Source organism: Larus michahellis, chromosome 11 (genome assembly GCF_964199755.1).
Source record: "Larus michahellis chromosome 11, bLarMic1.1, whole genome shotgun sequence".
NCBI lineage: Eukaryota > Metazoa > Chordata > Aves > Charadriiformes > Laridae > Larus > Larus michahellis.
In genome coordinates this window covers 12,144,229-12,166,110 of record NC_133906.1, presented here as the reverse complement: position 1 = coordinate 12,166,110, position 21,882 = coordinate 12,144,229, and the positions used below count along the sequence as shown (strand labels likewise).

At 52.3% G+C, this 21,882-nt stretch overlaps 1 protein-coding gene across 4 annotated transcripts in view; it reads left to right on the top strand.

Annotated features, from left to right (window-relative positions):
* The window catches only part of SH3RF2 (SH3 domain containing ring finger 2), a 47,553-nt gene extending 26,126 nt beyond the window's left edge, over window positions 1-21,427 (top strand). For 2 of the 4 annotated variants that reach the window (XM_074604278.1, XM_074604279.1), the window contains 5 exons: window positions 3,952-4,046; window positions 6,130-6,300; window positions 8,445-8,665; window positions 10,783-11,150; window positions 12,099-21,427. In XM_074604278.1, the coding sequence (XP_074460379.1) occupies window positions 3,952-4,046; window positions 6,130-6,300; window positions 8,445-8,665; window positions 10,783-11,150; window positions 12,099-12,392 (1,149 nt within the window). In that variant the 3' untranslated portion in view covers window positions 12,393-21,427. The remainder of the gene's footprint in view (window positions 1-3,951; window positions 4,047-6,129; window positions 6,301-8,444; window positions 8,666-10,782; window positions 11,151-12,098) is intronic. The other 2 variants (XR_012589518.1, XM_074604280.1) reach the window with 2 other exon arrangements.
* The last annotated feature ends 455 nt before the right edge of the window (window positions 21,428-21,882 follow it).

Sequence of the window (21,882 nt, the reverse complement as noted above, 5' to 3'; positions counted from 1 at the left end):
GCCAGCGCCGCTGATGCCCTCCTCCGAGCAGAGGGCTGGTGAGGGGAGGGAGCAGGCAGCAGGGTTAGCGGTGAATCACCAGTCACCAGCAGGAGGAATGCACACCGCAGCATCCGCCCTCCCTGGGAGCCAGGGAAAGTCCGCCTCCCCATCCCGGGCTCCATGCAGAGCCCAGAGAAGTCCAAGAGCAGCCACGGCCCCCAGGATCCCCACCCAAACACCAGAGCTGTTCCTGAACTGCCCCAGCAGCAGCACCCCAGCCCCTCGCTCGCCTCGGCGCACTGGGCAGGCACTTGCTCACCCTCCACGGAGCACTCGGAGCTGCTTTTCTCCTTTCAGACAATGACCCGGTTTCATTCCCTGACGGAGATAAGGATGCAAGGCCCCATGAAACCAGCTGGAAGGAAAGGAGCTGTGCTGCAGCTGGCTTTGACACTAGCAAGGGTCAGGATCACAGGAGGGGGGGTCCTGGCATCAGCCGTCACTTGGGGATGGGGCAGCAAGGCAACATTAGCCATCAAACTGGAAACCAAGTGGCCCTGCTACTACCCCAGCCCTTAAATTCCTCTCCTCTGAGAGGAGAGGCGTCCAGACGGATATTGAGTATACATTCGGATCTAGTAATTTTTAAAAAAAAAAAAAAAAAATCCATGTTTTGAATGGATGTGTTCATTGCTTTCCTTGGGGTGTGAGTCAAAAAAAAGTGGGAATTTTCCAGTAGCTTGTAGTTCCATGGCACCAGCCCTAAGCTATGAGACTACAGACGTTTGAGGGAGATGAAGAGAAGCACCAGTATACCCCTGAAGCATCCTGCCTGTGTGTGACACTTCCCCAGCGGAGTCACGTCTCCAGCGATGCCGGCACTTGGCGGGGGAGAGGGCGCTGGAGGGGTGGCACCTTGGGCACACGCAGAACAAAGTACGGATTAAGAAACAACGGTGAAACGGCCGTGCTGGCTGTTTGCAGGGCTTTCCAAAGCCTGCCGTGCCTGCCTGGCACTTCCACCACCAAGGATCAGGTCGGGCTCATTTCGGCCCATAAAAGGGAATAACCGGCAGCGGCCGGCACTGCCACCCGCCCTCCTCCTGCTCTTCCTCCCCCTTGGCGGTGCCAAGCCGGGAGCCAGAACCAGTTTGCAGGGCTTGTGGCACACCATGTCTGTGCATGTGCCAGTTGTGCAAGCGGCTGCAGCGATGCTGAGCCGTGCCCTCCCTCCCCGCCCCCAGCAGAAAGCACCAGCAGCGGAGGGAACCTCTTCCCAGTCACAGCTGGGCTTATTTCCCTGTTCTGGCAGGACATGGGTCAGGAAACACCGGGCTAAGAGCTGCTGCTGCCCTTTGCCACTTGTTCAAGTGAGCTGAGAAACCTGACATCAGCTGTCAAGTGCATCTGGCTTTTCTATGTGATAAGTGATCTGAAACTTGCAGGACCCAACTTCCAGTAGCACCAACCGCCCCGCGATGGGACGGGGAAAATCTCCCTGCCCGTGAGGCGTCTCATGATCACGCTCGACTGGGAACTGCCTGTGTCAGCAGGCGCTGCAGAAATCACGTCGGTGACAAGCCAGAGAGGAGATGGAGTAAGAGAGGGATTTAAGGAGAGGCAGGAGATGAAACTCTTTGTACTTATAAGGGCTTCCAAGGTACTCGCAGGAGATCAACAAAAGTGAATGCTGAAATCAATTATATGTGGGTGGAAAATATTTCATTCAATCCTTTTTCCTCTCTGTTGAAAACACAAAACCAGCTTTGATACAGGCTCTGAAAGGATCCATGCAGAGGGGAACAGAGAGAGATGAAAAACATCCAGCTTTCCCTCCAGAAGCGGACATTTCAACACAGGCCCATCAGGAAAACCAAGCAAAAGGTTGTCATTTTGCTCCAATGCAGGAAAAAGAAACTCCAAATCCCCAAATTCCAAAGATTTTTATTACCAAAATTACTAAAACAGAATTATAATTTCAAATCAACTTTATATGAGAGCCTGGTCTGACCCTACCCGGACTGGAAAATAAGGAACACAAAGATGATTTGAAGCTTACCTGCCACTCCAGGTCCAGAGGCAGAAGCTACAGTCGCTGGGTTTTTTAATTAACTTGGTTTACTGGAGAGCAACAGAGCTGGTGAGTCACTTCTTTTTTTTCCCTAGGTCCTTGCAAAGCCACTGCCCCAGCACCGTGTTACAGACATAATCACTAGAAATTAGATTTGAAACGAATAAGAGATTAAAGCCCTGACGACTCGCATCATTAAAGATCCTGTGGTCTTTGCTGGAGAGCGTGACTGCCAGCCACATCCCAGCCCAGTGACTTTCCGCTGGCTGAGGTTCCCCAGGGATGCTGCCGCCGCACTGCCTCGCTGGGAGCTTTGTTTCCGCCTCCCGACAGCAGCCGCACGACATGGCTCACACCTCTCAGCGTGTGCAGCGCCGGGTGTCAGCCGGGGATGAGCCGCTTGCTCACAGCTCCTCACCCCGGGACACGCTTTTGTGCTTTGGCTGATCTCGCCCTGCTGAAGAGAGCATCCCGAGGGTGCTGTCCTCTCCTCCGAAGCCGTGGGCCCCGCCTGGGGTGGGTGCCCCATCACCCCCCGGCCCCGGGGTTCACTGTGCTGCCAGCACAAGGACAAGGGAAAAGCAAAGCTCACGGGGAGAAATCAAACGGACAAAGAGGCAGGTTCTGGGGTCGGGGGGCAACGGCCAGAGCACCCCTGCCTCAGAAACCCCCTAAGTGGGTGGATGTCACTTGACCTGCGAGACATGGAGGGACAGGGGAATGAGAACAACCCAGCAACGCTGCCCACATCCTCACCGGGACAAGGACGAGGTTCGAGGAGTCATCTCCTTGCCTTGGGCAGGCGGCAGCAGGGACGGGCGCTCACCTCCTGCAGCAGCAGGTCTGGCATGGCGTGTTGGAGGCACGCGATTACCCTGACAGCAGAAACGGGGCTGAGGCTCCTCCCCGGAACATGAAAGACCCCTAGGAGAGGGCAGAGGAGGCATTATGGTGGCTGGTGCCTCTCTGTAGATGCAAAACAATGGTGGGGAAAGAGCCACCCCAAACCAAACGCCAACCCCAGCGAGGTGCCTCTGCCCCGCTCCCGGTGCGGCAGCCAGCGACCCCTACCCAGCACCGTCTGCACGCACGGGGCTGCAGAGCTCCTCGGGACACCACAGACGTGGTAAATAGCTTTAATAATAGTTATTAAAAGATCACTAGGGCAAGGACTGTATTATTTAGGGTTTAGACAATGCCAATACTCCCAGCTGGAGCTAAGTAAATAACAAGGGAAAGAGCAATGATTACACCAGGCCTCACCTGGCAGACGCGACGGACTCCTCCTGGTTAGCAAAGTCTGGGCTTGAAATGCTGTTTTCCCAAACTGCTTCTCATTCCTGAAGCAGGCACCGGAGACGGTGAATGAATCAAAGGTACTCACCTCCCTCAGAGCCAAGCAAAAAGGGGTGAGAAAACACTGAACGCGAGGAGAGGTGCGAAGGAGTGTTTCCCCACTCCGGTGGATCTCAGATACATGAGATTAACAACAATTACAGGTTTAGGGCTCTTGGGAAGTCATGGCTGTTTGGTTACGTTTATCCTGTTCCATCGTTGTTCGGAGACCTGCTCACACAGCAGCTCAGCTGTCCCAACAAGTTCCTTATTTACAGGACGGGATACGCGGCATCAGCCCAACCAAGCCGTGCCCTGGAAAGCATCTCGGTGTTGAAGCGAGTCTTCCTCTTACTGTCTGGCCCTTTTTTTGGCAAATGCTCCAAACCTCTTTCTCCCCAAATATCTTTGGTTTGGTTTTTTTGTTTGTTTGTTTTGTTGTTTTTTTTTTGTTTAAAGGGTGGGTGAAGCCTGTCAAATGTTTGAAGCTGCTCTTCCAGGGGCTAAAATAAGCCTACATTCAGATTAATATATTGTTTTCTTTGCTTTCTTTCTCCCTGTAGGTCAGTGCATCTTACTACCCCGTGCCAGGATCACTGGGGCACTCGGCAGCCATTGTCACTCTTCCCCACCTGCAGCACCACGTCTCAGCTTACATGTACGTAAGGAAACTGAAATACGTTGGGGGTTCTGTAATTTCCTGTACCTTCAGCTTAGGTTTATCCATCCCCGGGTTCTCGCGCGGCGGGAGGTGAAGGCGGAGCAGAGCACGGCTCCCGCGTGCCCAGACCCACGCAGGGGTGGACACGGCTGCTCTAAGCAGGGGGTCACAGAGACTCGGTAGCACGGTTGAGTTATTCTGTTCCCAGCAGGTGAACCATCCTTGCGCCTTACTACCTTACTTCAGTATTTATAGATACGTAGTTCTGCCTGTTTGTCAACAGTATATATTTAAAGAAAAATTTAAAATGAAGAAACTAATTACTCGTTAAGCGCCTCAAGTTATTTATTTTAAAACAGTGAAACTTACTGGTGTTTTGAATGATCCAATCTTTTAAAACTTTCCCAGAGTTAAAATTTGCAGATAACGTATTGTGATAATTGGTTTTCCTCTAGATCAGATTCACCAGCCTGGCAGTGTAGTAAGCTACCTAATAACAACAGACCAGCAACAAGCTGCCTACGTGGTAATTAGCACCTCCCCAGTACGGAGCCAGGCCTGGGGAACGCTAGCACACACCAGCAGTATCTGTACCACGCGCTGGTGTTTGCTACTTTCCTGCAGTAGCACAGGTCACCCAAGCCCATCGCACACAATCCTAAGCACAAGAAAACTCCTAACATCTTAAAATAATTTGCAGAATGAGGATTGTATAAAGTGTTCGATAAGCTGCCTATTTTGCACAGCTCCCCTTTCAACCCTACAATATCAAACCAGGATCTGCACGTCCTGCCCTTCAGGATGAATCCTGCACAAAGCGATAAACCCCTGCAGAAGCAGCGCACCCCTACGCTGCGCCTCGCCTGGGCTGCGCAAGTAACAGAAGGAGAAGGCACTTGATAAAGACGACAGGCATTTCAAGTCAAACTTTCAAATGATTGCTCTGACCAACAGTGAGACAGAAACGTTTTTAAAAGTTAGGAGATAGTCCTTGACTATTTAGACAACTAGTCTGCTGTTTCTTAAATAATATCTGATAATTGCCGTATTGGTCTGTAACTCGTTAATACTTGGGAGTGGATCACACTCCCCTTAAAAAAAAAAAAACCAACAACAATGTAATTAAATTAAATGTGTTATACAGGAGAAAAATTAACGTTCTTTAAAGACCAAATTGGGGAAAGTTTTGAAAAAATACGTCATTTTCTTTTGCTCCTGTTTTGCTGCATGGCCACACGTGGTTCACTGTGGAGAACAAAGCTTCATCACCTCATCGTAGTCCCAGAATCCTGACAGAGAGGTCCAGAGGGGATCTCAAATTTATTTTTCTAGTCCGGTTTCCTCGCTAGCCCAGAGCACAGTCCTGTATCTCCTCCTTCATCCACTTTGTTCTCAAAGGAAGGGCCCCAGCGGCAGCGACTGAAGTCCAGCATTGGTCTCTGCAGGGGTCTGGTTGCAGGAGGAGGAGGAGGGGAGGGAGGAAGATGGGGTTAACACGCGTGTTGGTGTAGGAGCAGTGCTCCTCTTGCCTCAAACCCCTCCAGGTGATGCTCAAGGCAAGCAGATGCAAGGCCTCTGGCTCACCACCTGCTTCAAAGGCAGAACGTATTCTTGATGCTATCGTTCGGACAGAGCGTCGTACCTGCACTCTTTCGTGCTGCTTTGCCTTAGGACAGGTAGGCATCAGCCCTTCATCAGTTACTGCAATGGAGCCCTCGCTGCGAGGTGGAGAACAGCAGCTTTCTCCTGCCTATCGCTTGTCGCCCTTGGCTGGCTTGGCTGGCACTGCTGGGACAGAAACCATTGATGGGATCTGCTTTGTTCTCCGTTCCTGTTGGCTCTTCTTTTATTCATAACCTCTTTGGCCTGAAGTTACAGGCAGTTTCTTCCCTGCACAGTTCTCTCCACAATAACGGCAGCACCCAAATATTTGATGCGAGTGGTGGTTGACGAGGCTTCAGGCAAACAGCCGCCGCTCACCCAAAGCTAGCAGCGTCAGCTCTCCAGCACAGTTACACCCAGGAGGTTCAGGATGGCTCCAGCCGTCCTGCTCCTGCCATCCTCACCCCTCTCTCCCCAGGTGCGTGGCTCTCCATTCCTACGTGGCTCATGGACCAGACGAGCTGGAGCTGCAGAAGGGAGAAGGAGTCCGCGTCTTTGGCAAAGACCACGACGGCTGGCTGCGGGGCATGTCCCTTGTCACCGGAAGAGTGGGGATCTTCCCCAGCAACTACGTCGCTCCCCTCTTCAGGTCTGGTTCTTCTTACATGAAACAAAAGCATGCGGAGAGGGGAGTGGGTAACATGTAGGATTTGGGGTCATCTCGTTCCTGCGGAGGAATCACTGCCAAGGGATTCCTGCAGCACTTCCAAGGGCCAGGGATTCCTCGCCTGGGCGGGATGACACGTGGCAGCTCTCACTCCCTTTATTTCTCTGTGTGCCGACTCGGCTGCACACTCCACCTGGGAACCGCATCTCCCTCCAACAGCCAGGTGCCGCGGCAGGGAGAGGTCAGGGAGCGGAGGGGGCCGACAGCGTTCCCCTAGGAGGGGAACAGCTCAACATCAGCCTTCACCCACTTGGTTTAAACCTGGAATGTCGACAGAGACATCAGCAGCTTCTCCCATGACTATTTAATTCAGTCCAGGAGCTTTGACAAAGACCAAAGGTGAGACAGCCAGCACATTCTGATGAGTTCAGTCTGGGAGCCAGGATGAATGGCAGCGTGTCTGTGCTCGGACTCGCCTTTATTCCTTTTGGATGACTCTGGTCTTTCTTTTTTTTTCCTGCCAGAAGGGAAACCACAAGCTGAAGGCTCTTCTAGAATCAAAATACTGTCTTTAGAGCAGGCATTTAATCACTGGACACCATTGATCTAGCTAAACAAACATGCATTAAAAAGAGCAATAATTAAAATATACAATTTAGGAGAGGAAAAAAAATTGCCTGTGCCCTTAGTTCCCCTGAGATATGCTCAGGTTGGGCAGAGAAATGAAGAGCAGCTGAGAAATGTAGTGCTCTGCTTCTGCAAATAGAAAGCAGGGATAAGTCAGGACGCCTCTCCCAGGACTGTGATTTCATTATTTGGAGCAGTTTCCGTGCCTGGAAACTCGCTGTGACGGTCCAGCCCCGACTGCAGGAGCAGGGACGGGATGGAGGGGCACAGGGAGCTCTGCCGGAGGGGCAGCAGTGTCCCGCAGGGACAGCGGCGCAGCCGCCCGTGTGTCTGGCAGGGCCAAGGGCGGCAGTGAGGGATGAGGCCTCTCAGCCCCTGCCTCCCTCAGAGCCTGCTGGCGACATGGCAAAAATCCACCTTACGCTCCTCCTGCTGCCTCCTTGTCCCTCCCTCGCTTCCCTTTCCCTGCTTGTATCTTATCCTGCCGGATCGCTGGGGTCAGGCCAGGGCTCCCAGCACTGTTTAACCCCAGCGTTGCCCCCCCTGCACCCTCCCCACATCCAGGACCACTGGCGATCCATCTTCATTCCTCCAGCTCATTTCTTCACCATCAGCCTCCGATAACACCGTGACTCCCCCCTCACCGATAAACAGCAAACAAATAACGGAGAGCACAGCCCAGACACCCTACATAGCCTCACAAAGCGCTTCAACCATAAGCACCGGGTTTGGAGCTGCTTTTCTATCCTCCTTAGGAAATTTCTTCATAATAAATTGATACCCGAGTTATTTGATGAATCACTGCTCGGTTATTAAACCATAACTCATTCCTCCACCCCCCCCAAAAAGATAAAAAAGAACCAGAGGGATGGTTTTTCCTTCCTTTAAGGAGTTAACAAAAGGACTTCATCAAGGAATTTGGAGCGGTATTTGGCCAGTGTGCTGGTGAGGAAGGCTGACAAGTTTTTGGGCAATTCAGTGGCCTCGGGTGAAAGGCTGAAGGTGACATCCCTAGGGAAGGCAGAGGGAGAGGACAGTCCGCAGTAGCTGCTGAGCACCCGAGAGCTGCCCAAAGGCGGAGGGGAAGCGAGAGCCAGCCAGCAGGAGCCCAAGCCCTGGCTCTGCCCGCTCCGTGCGGCCCTGCCGGCCCCGAGAGCCCCAGCTGAAAGTCCCTCCGGCAGCTGCCATGCGGGAAATCACAGAGGGAGGGCTGGTGTCTAGGGGTCCCTTCTGCAATGCCATGGTATTACCTGTAACAAATCCTAACCCTATTTGGGCATAATTTCATACAAATCAGGTACAGAAAGATGAAAGCCCTTGTTAAAATGGAATCAGAAACCTGAACTAACTGTGTCATGCCTAGCACTTCCCACCAAAGCCCTGACCTGGGACCAGCGCAGGCGCATTGAAACCATTGAGCACCCTGTTGGGCAAACCCCTGCTTTCCTTGCAAAACCTCAAGCCTAGTCCCAGTTTATTTCCTCTTCCATTTCAAACAGGAAATCCAACCTCTCTGACTCGAAGATGCCTTCTCTGTACGCCTCATGGACGCTATCGACCTCCTCACTCTCCTCCCAGGGGAGCATCTCAGAAAACGGCCCCAGACAAAGCAGACCGCTGAAGCCAGCGCTGCTGCCCGTGCCCGTCCCCTCGCCCGGCAGGAGCGCGGCCGCCTCGGGACAGGCATCGCTGCGGCGCGGACGGGGCAGCACGAGGAAGAGTAAGTGCTTCAGGGGGTCTCTGGGAGGGAGAAGCCAGACGCATCCCCCCTCCCAGACCATGCTGGCTGCCTGCAATTAGCACCGGAGCCATAAAAAAAAGAAGTGAACGTGTCTGGAAAAATGGCAGCTCTCCCGAGTGGTCCTTGCCAGGGCTGAGCCCATGAGCAGAGACGGGCCGTTCCCCATGGCACTCGGCATCTCCCCACAGCGTGAGCTGGGGGGCAGGCATCCCTGGCTGCCACGCCGGGTTTGCAGACACAGAGTGACCACGCTGTCACCCAGCTGCATCCCTCTTGTGAAACCAGCTCTTGGGAAGGGCCTTTCCAAGGGGTCTCGTTACAGCCGGGCTGCAGTGCCGGGGACAGGCAGCATCGTCCTGCTGCTGGGCAAGGGGCTGCACACGAAGGAAAATGCGATTTCCTAGGCTGAGTGCAGCAAAGCTTCCCCGACCTCTGGGGATTAACCCCCCAGGCTGGCAGGGACGGGGGTGAATTGCCTGGGGGGTTAATCCCCTGCAAAGGTGGGAAGGGGGGCGATGGCGGCTGGCTCACCCCAACCCACCACTCAAATGGGGCTCAACTTGCATTGGGTGACCAAAAACATTTAAACAATGGCATAAGGGAGGCTGTTAGACATAAAAGTATCCTTATGCAGCAAAGAAAGAAAATGAAATACAAACTCCAGCAAAGTAAACATGAACTGTACCAAGACAATATTATCAGTCTCTAAAAGGGACTTCTCCTGTGATTTTGGAAAATCGGCAAATCCCGCCTTTGAAATCCACAACAACCAGCAACAGGGCACGAAAACAGATATGGGGAGAAATAATCCCTAATTACACACACAAAACCTTGGTCCCTAAATTAGCTTTTGTTGGTCTGGAGAAAAGTTTTGGAATTGTCACAGACGGCTCTTTGAAAGCTCCAACTGCATGCTCAGAAGCAATTTTTGAAAAGGTTACTTTAGAGTATTATTAGGAATTATTAAGAAAGGAACTCAGAACAAGAGAGTAAAACTCATCTGTGCCATTGGGGGAGTTCTGGCAAACTCATACCCTGAACACTTCACGTATTTCTGGTAACTCAAAAAGCATATAGTAAAGTCAGGACAAGCATGCAGGAGGATGATCAAGAGAACAGAACAACTTCTACTTCAGGAGAAAAAAAAAAATTCAGCTTGGAAATATCTGAGATGCATAAAATCATGAGTAGCCTGAAGGTGAGAAAGGATACTTCATGGAAAAAAAAGCAGCAGGAGTTACCCAGTGAAATTGTGAAGTCAAAAGCCTTGATGTAGCACTGCGCTAGAGGGAAAATTCCTCCATATCAGCTCTGTTTTTCTCCTCCTCCTCCACAAAGATCCAATTTGTGCTTCTCACTTGCATGTGCCCGAGGCTGTAGGAAACACCCTCCCCGAGGGTGGAGAGGAGGGACAGGGAGCCTCGGGGGACTCCCCCGAGGCAGGGAGCCGGGGTCCCACGCCACTGGCTTCCCCAGCCATGCTTGGTTTGGTTAATTTTAGGTTTTTTGACTCAGCAAAAAAAAACTCTTTGCGAAGGCTTACGCAGAGCTCAGTTGGTTATGTTCTTTCCACCGAGGCTGGCAAGGTTCATCTTCAGCCCATATGTGCTGCTTTAGAACACGTTTCCACGTGTGTTTGGGCAACCAAGTGGCACGTTCTGCAGCGCTCGCTGGCGGAGCTGCTGCTGGAGGCAGGCAGTGCCCCTGGAAGGGGCCAGGCGCGGTTGCGAGGGCCATGGTCAGTGTTTCTAGATTCAAAATGGGATTTATCTTAAGAGTTTGTTTACTGTAAAGGACTCATTCCCCTGTGGTGTCTCTGTTTAAAAAAAAAAATAATAATAATAATTCAATCTCGTGAACAGCAAGAAACTGTAGAACAAAAAGTTCTACAGCTATGGGATGGAGCAGCCAAGTAGGACCCGCAGCCAGCACGGGAGCACGGGACGGCGGGAGGGCTCAGGAACGGGGCTCCTGCTGGCGGCTCCTGCGTTCGGCAATGGAACTGCGCGGGAGGAGGGCAGGGAGCACCCGGGCCCCACAAGGGCCACACTGGATTCCTGCTGACTTACCTCCTTCTGACTGTTCTTGCTCCCCAGACGGATCCCTGCAGCGGCCGGGGCAGGCAGGGACCCCCGTGCAGGTTGCCGGCTCCCTCAGGCGTCCTCCCACGGCCGCGGGACGACCTCAGCAATTTCAGCTTTATCAGCACACCAGCCCCCAGCCGCACAGCATCCCTCCTGGTGCCGGCATGGCCGAGGCAGCAACGAGACCAAACTTCTCCCACGACGCTTCACCGGCACTTGTGGTCCGAGGAGGGGAAAGCAGAACTCCCTCTGTGTGCAGCTCAGTGATCCTGGATGCCAAAGACCCTCCAGCAAAGAGCGAGGCAGCTCCAAAGCCACCGGCATCAGCCCCGCCATCCATCCTGGTGAAGCCAGACACCTCCCGCAACAACGCCGAGAAGGTACGGCCCGGGGTACCTGGGCTCCAGAGGGTCCCCATCCTCCTGGGGCTGGCACTCAACCTAAGATCGCCCGGGGCCAAAGCCTGTGAGAGCTTCCCTCCATTCTCACCAGGTTTTCTTCTGATAGAAGTTACTGGGATTGGTAGCTGCATTAAGAAATCAGATATTTGTGTTGCAGACTCTGCTGTTCAGATTAAGCCCTTCAGAAAGGCAAGATGCTGCAGGGATTCTTTAAGTGTAAACCAATGTTCAGTCACAAACAAATATTGAGACTTTTCCGAGTTCTTAAATCAGGCAAGAATCCCACCGAGGTCCCTGAGAGTTTGGGAGCAAATGCCACAGACCTGGGTGTTAGACTGTACATCAGGCTGGTCTCTACAGAGCTCCCCCCATCTCCCTCCCGGCGCTTTGGCTGAGCCATTTGGAATGGAAATTTCTTTCCCCTCTGGCAGCCAGAGGGAAATTTCATAAAGATAAAATGGTTCTGCAAATTGCCCTAGTGATGACCTTCCCTTCCCGTGGCACCCAAAATTAAATGGCTCCACAAGCCCAGGTGACCTCAGAGCTCCCGGGAGGAACATCATCAGGTGGAGAGAAATGGCAGGCTCTCCGGGAGGGGCACGGCAGGACGGGCCACCCTCCCTCCTCTGTCGGGCTGCCACCCACTCTTCCCCTCGCTCTCCCCACTCCCTCGGTGATGGCTCTGGGCCGACTCTCCGGGGTCTGTGAGAGCCGATGGCAGTGCTGCACCGCGTCGTGCCGTTCCCTGGTGCTCTCCTCACCCACTACCCGCTGCCCATCACACTGGGCTTCCCCGCAGGCATCCTCTGCCCCCGGGAGGGAGCCAGCTGCCCCCTCAGCTCATCCCTCAGTGTTCCAGGGCAGATCCAGCAGGGAGGGGGGATGGCTGCTTTTCCCACCGTGATCCTGGTCCCCTTCTCGTTGCAGCAAGTGAAGACGGTGAGGTTCCAGAACCACAGCCCGCCGCCGCCCAAGCGGCACAGCCTGCAGCCCTCCCCAAGCCTGCTGCGCAGCAGGACGGAGCCGGCGGCCACGGCGGAGGCTCTCCTGCCAGAAGCTATCCTGCCGGGCCCCGAGCTGGCCCTGCTCTACTCGCCCAGGCCCAGCTCCAGCCCCCTGCACCAGCGACGGGCGCTGCACCCCAAGGCGCTGTCGCTGGACCTCTCCGGGCAGCTCACCTTCCCCGTCAAGAAGAACTACAGCAGCATTTCCGCAAACTGACAGGGTAACTCCTCCGCTCGCTTCCCTTCACGCGAGCTCCTCTCCTCCCTCCTGCGAGGGGCGAGCACCCCGCACCCCCGCCAGCCTGCCACCTCCACCGCTCCCCTCCCACGGCGAGGGACAGGTATTCCCCACATCTCCATGCCACCGGCGCCCTCGGGACCTGCAAGTCTGAGGCTTGCAGAGAACTGGGGGAGCTCCCAAGGGAGCGGGACGGGACAGGGCAGCACCTATCCCTGCACGGAGCCCTGTCCCGGCCCTGCTGTGCCAAGCGCGGCTGGAGGAGCCCCACTGCCCCCAGGGCAGCTGCCAGAGACACGAACGGTGTTTGTGGCATCCACAAAACCGATGTTCTCTGGTGCCGCGTAAGGCTGGCTGTGTGGTACTGGAAAAGGAGCGGGAGGGGGAAGAGAGCGTGAGGTATAAGAAATAGTTAAGCTTGTTTTGATCTCCTCACTGCTGCAGGAAAGCCCACAGAGATCAAAACACTGGTTCATTACTTTCCTGCTTCTGCAGGATAAAGAAACCATAAATCAAAATCAGTCAGTTCCTCGCTGACGGTTCCTGTTGCCTTTTGAGGGGGGTTCACTCAGATTTTTTTGTTAGGTTGGTTGGCTGCTTGCTTTTCTGTTTGGTATTAGTCCAGGAGTTTTAACACAGACTACAGTTTAAAAGGTGATTTGGAGAGGAAAGGGCCAATGGAAAGGGACCTGCCATTACCGCAGCCACTTAGACTCTGCAGACAGCGGGATTGAATCTTGGTTCTCCTCATTGCTTGGTTTCCTCTAATTACCTGTCAGGTACCTCCTAGCAGTCCAGGAGCTCACTCCAGCTCCTTCCCACCGCCCAGCCTTTCAGATACTGCTTTTGTAAATATCCTAAGCGGAATTCATGGGTTTAAGTCTACATTAAGATGCATGAAACATTGTCTATGTAACAGAAAGCAGAATTCAGCGTTCACCGTGCCGCAGACCACCCCTGCGCCGCGGCAGCACCAGCTGATTTTCGGCAGACCCCGTTTCCTCCTGTGACCCCGGGGAAAAGCTGGCAGGGTCAGAGCTGTGCCCAGCTTACCAGCTGGGACCAGTCTCCAGCAGACCCAGGCACAACAGCTTTTGGTTTTCATACTTTGTTTTTATTGCCAGTTTATAGACCAGCAATTCCCATCCCAGCCACAACCACCGACCGCCAGATCTCCTAACAGCGGTAGCTGTGCTTCTTCCAGAACTGCTGTAAAATCACATCCTTGGTTAATCACATGCAAAACCATGAAATTATCTCCACTGGTCAACAGAAACTCTCCGAGGCACTGGCACAGCCTCAGAGGACGTTTTCTTCTGGAACTAAGAAAATGGAATGCATAAAATCATTTACTAGTCTACAGCCCCTGTTCTTTTACTCTTTCAGACTTTCTCTGTTTGTGGAGCAGGAAGCTGGCGTCTGCCTGCAGGACTTTCAGTAGCACAGAAACCACCAATGGCACAGATAAGTTCTTCACCTTGTGCGCTCTCTCACTATTTAAGGTCCTGCAGAAAAATCCCGGCAAACTGAAAGTGTGCATTTTGCCCAGGTATAAAAGGGGTGCATGCTGCAAATAAGAGGGTGAACATGACTCTCAGCAATGCCACCTCAGAGGCAGTTGAACATCTCACAGAAGACATGCCGGTGCTTGCTGAAGGCTCCTCTTATCCCTTTGAAACTAAACCAGAAAACTTCATAAGATGTCTCTATAACCAAGACGACCTCCACTTCTCCCAAGCACATTCGGAAATAAATAGAATTGCATTAGGTATGTCCAGGACCAGCTTGGGTGGTTTATCATGCTGGTTTGGAGGGGAAAGAGGCGCTGCCTGCTCACACCTGGCTCCAGATGATCGCTCTGTGTGTTAATGAAAGGACAGACGGCTTGGTATGACCTAATCTGCAATCCGCTGACGAAGCATCTAATGCATTTCAGCAGCTGACCTCCTGTGAGACGCACAGAAGATGGTGGCATGGGTGGCTGGAGCTACACGAGAATTAATTATGGAGATGTAATTGCTGTCAAAGAAGGAGCAGTAGGAAGCATGAAGCCCATTTGAATACTTGGCGGGGTCGGGGTGCGTAGGGAAGGAAGGAAGAGGAACTTCTGTGTTTTACTGCCCCAGACACACCTGTCCTCATCTCCTGCCAATATAACAGAGCCAAGGTCTAACGGGACCACTGTGGTCGCACCGTTTGCTGAGCAGGGGGACGGACGCGTCCGGAGCAGGGTGGGCTGTGCCAGGGAGGGGACGGGCCGATCCCTGCACTCACCACAGCTGATGCCAATCCCGAGCTCTTACACACCCCAGCGAGAGGCAGCCGTGACCCCCGGCTCCAGCACAGCTCGGTGTCCCTGGAGAGCAGGAATGAGATGATGGGCCAGGGACTCTGCAGCAGCTCCAATCAAAGATCTTCCCTTGTTATCAGCAATTAACCCTGCCCTGCAGACCCTGTTGCCTGTTTCATCAGGGCTCAGGAGGAGCGTTGCTCCAGACCAGGGAGCACAGCAATAACTGCCAACACTCAGGAGGGAGCTCAGCGCAATCTGCATGCAAAGAGGCATTTGAAGATGAGGAGCAAAAAGAAAACAACAAACCATAACTCACCGGGGGCTTCAGGCAGACGTACACTGAAGTAAGTCACCTTGTAAATTTAATCTACAAGGGGGGCAGGTTTTCCCACGAGAGGCAGGCGTGCGAGGCCAGGCAGCAAGGAAGAAATTAAAGTTCAGCTTGGGGCTGCAAAATGTAAAGCTCAGAGAGCAACAGAGAGGAGCGACTGCAGCTGTGTTTCTCACCCCTCGGTCCTGCCACCAAAGCCCAGACAAGAGCAAAGACGGCACCTCCTCTGGCCTGACTTAATCAGATGCACTAATCTTCAGGGGACACCAGGAGCATCAGGAGATGCCAGAGGTGCTCAGCACACCTTAAGAATTAATAAGCCATAAAGTTTTTCTGCACATCTGGGCTCACAACCACCAGATACCTCTCATATGATCAGTTCAGAATATTGCCTTTCATGGAACAAATCCACCCTTTTATCCTCATATCAAGATAAACAGCAATAAGGTTTCATAGCACCCATGCACACAGGGAAGCCTGCAAAACTGTTCAGCCCCATTAAATGACACTGAAGACTTAAGACAAACATACCAAAATGCAAAAAAGCACCACAAATCTCTCCCGGACTTGGCCCTTAACCCACTGCGTTACAACAAGTGACAGCATTGGGCTGGTGGGGACAGGGAAGGCTCTGAGACTCCTGCATACGCACAGTCACGGGCTGCGGCGGGGAAAGGAAGCGCCAACAGTGACACTGGTGCTTTGGTAAAAGAGCAGGCAGCTATTTTGGGATAGATCTCTCAGAGTTTCTTGCATAGGATATTTCAGTGTTTTGATGCTATGGTGATAAGTGCCCTAAATATATTCAAAATATGTAGGGAGAGGGAACTGAAAACAGGAGACATTTTAAAGCAACAGCTCTAATAAGCATCTTGTTCCCATAGCCATACCTGCCCACTGGTTCCACGCTGCAGCCCACCGAGCAAAATCCCTCAGTGCTCCTCATCTTCTCCGCTCCTCCCCTGGCTACACCTAGGAGGAAGCATCTGGACTGCACTATCTCACCAAGGAGCATCCCAAGGAAGAGGGACTAGAACTCACTGGAACTCAGACCTTTCTCTTCCAAAAGCCCAGCCTAAAGCAGAAGCTCCTGTAGGAGCCAACAGGGAGCTTTGTCACGAGCCCCGAGCAAGGCAGTGCCCAACAAGTGGCCCTTGTCTACACAGAGAAGCCAATCATTCTGGGGGAGACATCGACCGGGTCTGCTGGGGAGTGATTCTAAGTGCCCCAGACTAAAAACCGCTGTTCTGGAACAGTGACTCCAATGCCTTGACTCTGCAAGCAGAACCACCCACCGGGTTCTTGGAGCATGAGCAAACAGCATTTTTTGTTTGAGCTCTGGGCTGCTGACCTGAAGGACACTGCACCTTCCGTGAAGATCTGCTCCAAACCGTGTCCATCTCTGGCTGCTGTCATCCCATTTTTACTTCTTTTTTTTTTTTTTTTCTTTTAATTGGTAGCAATGAAAACAGAGGCATCACATGTTGGTAGGAGGGTGGTAGCTCTACATGGAGGTGGGCGAGCTCTTCAAGGGTTTCTGTTCTTTTTATAAATATATTTAACTTTCCTCCTCTCTTCCCATCCTCCAGACTCTCTTCAGCCCCATTTCCTCAGGGAACAGAGGTTAGACATCAGTACTGGGACCCTGTTCTGTCATTCCTGAGTTGGCCAGGAGGGTTCACGGGGGAAGGCCACCCCTTTTCCCCCAAGGATGTCTCCATTCTGCACTCTCAGTGATACGGAGAGCCTGGCCTGAGCCCTGGCCCAAGCCTGCAGTCTCCTGTTTTACCACAAACCAGCACGGGAAGCACAGAGTGCAAAGAAAACAACATTAGGAAAGGCAAAATACAATTGCAGGTGTACTGCAGCGTAATGCATTTCTATAATGAAAATATATTGTTCTCTGCCTACCCGGTTCAGGGGCAGGCGGGCTCCCCGCACCCGAGCGTCGCGTCTGTCAGCAGAGTGCAGGAGAGGAGCTCTGGAACAGCGCACAAAGCGGCACACGGGGACAGAGGGACCGTTAATGAACCTCTCACAAGTTCTTGAATTGGCCTTATTTTCTATCTGCTCATTTCTTATGATTAGTTAATGAATTGGAGCCCGAATCAGATCATTCATCAGCTCAGCTCTAATTGCCTGCCCAGCCTGGCAGGAACCTTGGAGTGCTTCAGTAAGTAACCTGCCCCCCGAGCCTGAACTGCAGTCATGCTTCCTGATAGATTACGACAGGGGCAGCAGAGGTAAGAAAACATAACATTAACTAAGTCTCTCCACGTCCTTCACGCGGAGGGTGCCGCCCTGCCCCAGCCAGAAGCAGCTCGTCTCAGAGCCCCCGACCCCAGAGCCGGGCCCACGGGGAACCCTCCCACAAGGAAGGTCGAAGTGAGGATGTCCAGCCTCAGGAGGGAATTCTGCAAGGCTGGCTCAGATGGCAGCCGGCCTCGCTGGCAGAGTGCTCTCCTCGGAGCCGGAGAGCCGTAGCCAGGCTGGGGTCCGTAGAAGGCCCCCGGGGTCCATCCCTACCCTCCAATAGAGGGATCTAATGATCCCTTGGGCAGAAAACATAAGTCATACACCAGAGGATGCTGCGGCCACACAAAGCATTTATCATCACGCGTGGTCGGGTGCCACCAACAACTGCATCGCCACAGCAGGGCCGGCCAGGTGGGATTTGGGCACGGGCAGCTCCGGATCCCCAGAGCGCAGTGGTGCTGGGGAAGGCTCAGCCCCCAAGAGACCTGGCTCGGCTCCGACTGCTTTCAGCTTCCAGTCACTGCGTCTTTGACAGTCGTTCTCAAGAGTTTCTCCTACAGCCACAAGGGCACCTCTTTTTACATGAAAGTCAAGGAGATTTTTTTTTTTTTTTTAAACATGACCACATGATTCCAAGAACCTCGGGCTTTAGACAAAGAAAATATCCCAATCCTGATAAGCTAGTGAAAGACCACAGTGTGCGGGACACCAGATATTTGCTTCTTCCACTCTCCCAACCACCCTGCTCTGCCCTTGGTAAAGGCCCATTTTCCAAAACTAGCATTAGAAAAACACCTTTAAAGTTGTAGTGCATCCAGGCTTCTAATCCACACTATAGTCTTAGTCACCAGGTGTTTTAACGAACACTTATTTCCAAGCATTTTATTTCCTGACTTCATCCTCTTCAATTTTTCCTAAGCCACCAAAGCAAAACAAGAACTGTTAAAACACCACAGATCTCCTCTAGATTCGGAAAACCCAAGAAATCAGCTTGAGAAAAAAGATCTCTGCAGGAAGAGGCAGCCCTCAGCACCGAGCCCCGTCTTCCCCGGCTCCAGGAAAGGGCAACGCTAACGCTGGCTGCAAAGCCACGTGGGAAACACCGGAGCAACCCAGGAACATGTCAATTCATGTGTACATTTATCATTATTTTAGGAGGTTTATTCCTTGCCCAGTAGTTATTGCCGTTCATTTGTGCAACTACATCTTTTAGTGTAATAATAGCTACAGACTTTAAGTTTTTCAGGTTTTTTTGCCTTGTCTCAGTATCTCCCCCATTGGAAAAGTAACATTTCAAAAACATTCATAAAATCAGTGTTTAGAACCCAAAACCATCCAGGTGAAGCGATGGGGACTCACCAGGGAGGTCAGTGCTGGTCACTTTGTCCCTGTTTCCAATGGGAAGTTGTGACCGGATCAGGAACCGCTCTGAGGGCTGGCACACAGGATATGGAGCCGCGGTCAGGCAGGTGAAGACAATACGGGTAATAAAAGTGGAAAAAAGATCTATTTATACCAAAGTTGCAACCGAAAGAAAATTTAAAGGCAGTAGGGATCAACTAAAGGTAGTTTACCTTGATCCCCTGCACAACAGACCAGGGAATTTTGTTGTCTTCTTTCTGCACTGAGCCCAGGAAACATTATCATAAAATGCTACAGCCACTTTACTATAAATGAGAGAACAGAAATGACTATTTTTACATGTATATGCTTAGAAACAGTAAGATATATAATCTTCTCTTATTTGGTGATGGGTAGGAGAAATAAATAAAATACCTACATTTAGTTTATTGTTCAGAGACACTTGTACAAATCCAGTGATGCTTAATATTTTTTCCACGATGTGAAGTTCATTTTTTTTAAAAAGGTTTTTCAATTTAACATACTATTAGGGAGAAGAGAGGTCAATAAACAAAAAGATATTAATTTGCCATTTTGTATTAATCCTCAAGATATTTATTTTGTATTTCTGTAACTGAAAAACAACGGTTTAAAAATATTTTCAGTTTTCAGAAGTTTATTCATCTAAGTTTATAGCACTAATGTTTAGATCTGTAGCCTGTAGATTAATTAAATTAATTGGAGCCGAATGGATTATGGCATCTTACAGACTGTCAGTGAGGGGCAGGACGGAGCTGCATCCCACGGGTGCTCCCGAGGGAGCTGGTGGGGGGTCACCTGGGGGGACACAGGGCTTGGGAAAGCTGTCAGCGCCCAACGCGGGCCGTTTATCCGCCCTGCGCGGCGCCCACCCCGTGGACGCTACTGTGTTACCATTAAAACTTTTTGCATGAAAAAAACAGGAATGTTTATTTTCACTGTCTTATTTCGCGTTGCAGTTTCGCAGTCGGGATGGAATGGGAGAAGAGGGAAGGGGATTCCTGGGGCTGGGACAGGGGCTTCGCTCTCCCCCGCACCAGCCGGGCTCCAGCTCCAGCTCCGGGCTCCGGTTCAGCCGGCCAGAGCTCCAGCTCCTGCTTTCTGGTTTTGATGCTCTTTGCTCCCAGCAGGAACCTACAAGCAAGTATAACGATATTTAAGCATTGCTTGCCTTTTTTTTTTTTCTTTCTCTCCTTTCTAAAGTGCTTTGAAGTCTCTGGCCAAGAGGCGAGCAGAGCGCTTTACTCCATTTTACCTGGTTGGAGCAGGTCCCGCGACCCTGGTGCCGTTCCCCACCTCAGCCCTCGCCGAGGCGCGGTGGCACTACCCCTGCGCTACGAACTGCTCAGCTGCAGGACCAGCGCGTCACCGCTGCTCTCCCAAGAATGGCAAATAAACCTGCACTGAATTTTCACATCACAAGTCCCAGCTGAAGACGGCAATTTAGGTTCACACTCTCAAAGCCACTGCTGGATCAGGAAACGGCTGCGACACCACGACCTGGCGGGAGCTGCGGGTTACTGGGCATTATACCCAGGTTTAATTCACTGGGGTTACTGGGCATTATACCCAGGTTTAACGTACTGAAGGGGACGAGAAGCAGCAGAGAGAGAGAGAAGCTGCTGTAAAATACTCGTGCATTTTATTTTTAAAAACAAGGCATTTCACATGGTGGGTGGTGAGGGAGGACGACCGGGTGGATAGAGAGAATCACGACTCAGACTCCCTCGCTGGGAGGGTTTTTAACTAGGACACCCTCAGCTCAGCGTCCGCGTTCCCACAGGGCTGGTGGCAGCCCTTGGGCCACTTGACCTGCAGCAGGTGGCCAGCAGGTCCGAGTGCTGCCCAGTGGCCACCAAGGGTCCCCTGGAAGGAGCGAGCAGGATTTACACAAACACCACGACTGAGGACCGACTTCCCCACCTCGTCCTGCATGTCCTACCCGGGTCACAGCAGGAGTGAACTCACGGTCAGACCCAGCCCCGGCCCAGTGGATCACCCTGTGCTCGGGTGGCTCATTTCAGCCCATCACCCGGAATCCTCTGCCCGGTTCACCTTCGGCACAGGGAAGACAGGTTTTGAGGGGTGCTGGACACCCACCAGTCTCACTTAAAAGCAGGAGGTGAGGCTGCCTGGAGGGCACAAGCCCTCAGCTGAGACTCTGCCATGGCTTGAAAGGGCTCCTTGCTCCCTGCCGCCCGGTCACACAGCGATGTACGCTGTACAGCCTCCGCTCCGGCTGCGCGATCCCGCAGCAGCTGCAGACACACACAACCCTGCCCTTAGAAACTACTTTAAAAACATGAGGAGCTGCTCGGAGTTGCCATTCCATTATAAAACAAATGCTTTTTTTGCCTCCGTGCAGGAGACAGGGCAATTCCTTAGATTTAATGCATTAGTTCTGCTTTAAAAATGCATCAAGGTACCAGAACAGATTTTCAGATCAAAAAGGAATTTGGCTGCAGGATCCTGCACGTGCTGGTGCAACCAGCGTGTAGGGCCCAGATGCCATCTCCTCTGCCAGCCAAACCGCAGCTATCAACTGGCAGAGTGAACCCCCTTCGCGGCATCCCCAACAGTGGCGGGGACAGACTTCAAAGCCTGCGGGACGCTGCTCCAGCAGAAATTAAGGAGAATCGAGTAGGAACTGCAGCACCCTGGGAGCACCCAGGGGATCAGCGCTGACTCCCATGCGGGTATTTCGCTCGCTCTCTCCCTGCTATTGCCTGAAGTAAATCCAACGCTTCGCTATCGCAGCCCGGTGCGATTCATCTGCCCGGCCTTTGGCTGCAGTTCAGGCGTAAATACATCCAGCGCAACGCACCATCCCCAGCGGAGCCAAAGCCCTCGGAGCTTTGCCATGGAATCACGTTGTTTAAATCTGCTTTATACCAACAGTAACAGTACTTTAAACAATGTATTATTACAACAATATAATGCTTCCTGTTCCATTAAACTCACCGGTAAGTCCCTGTTTATGAAACCCCTGCAGTCTTTAAGTGAGCTCTTTAAAAAGGCCAAACTGGGAAATAAGAGGCCTTCAGCCCTCCCATCTCTGTGATGAGGATTTGCACGACAGCCACGCCAGAAGAATCAAAGCCCCTGAGGCCGTGCAGGGCAGAGGGCTGGAGCTCCAAGCTGGGCCCCCAGTTTCACGTTATCAGCACCAACACCACGTTTTCATGACCCAGTCTCTCCAGAGAGAAACC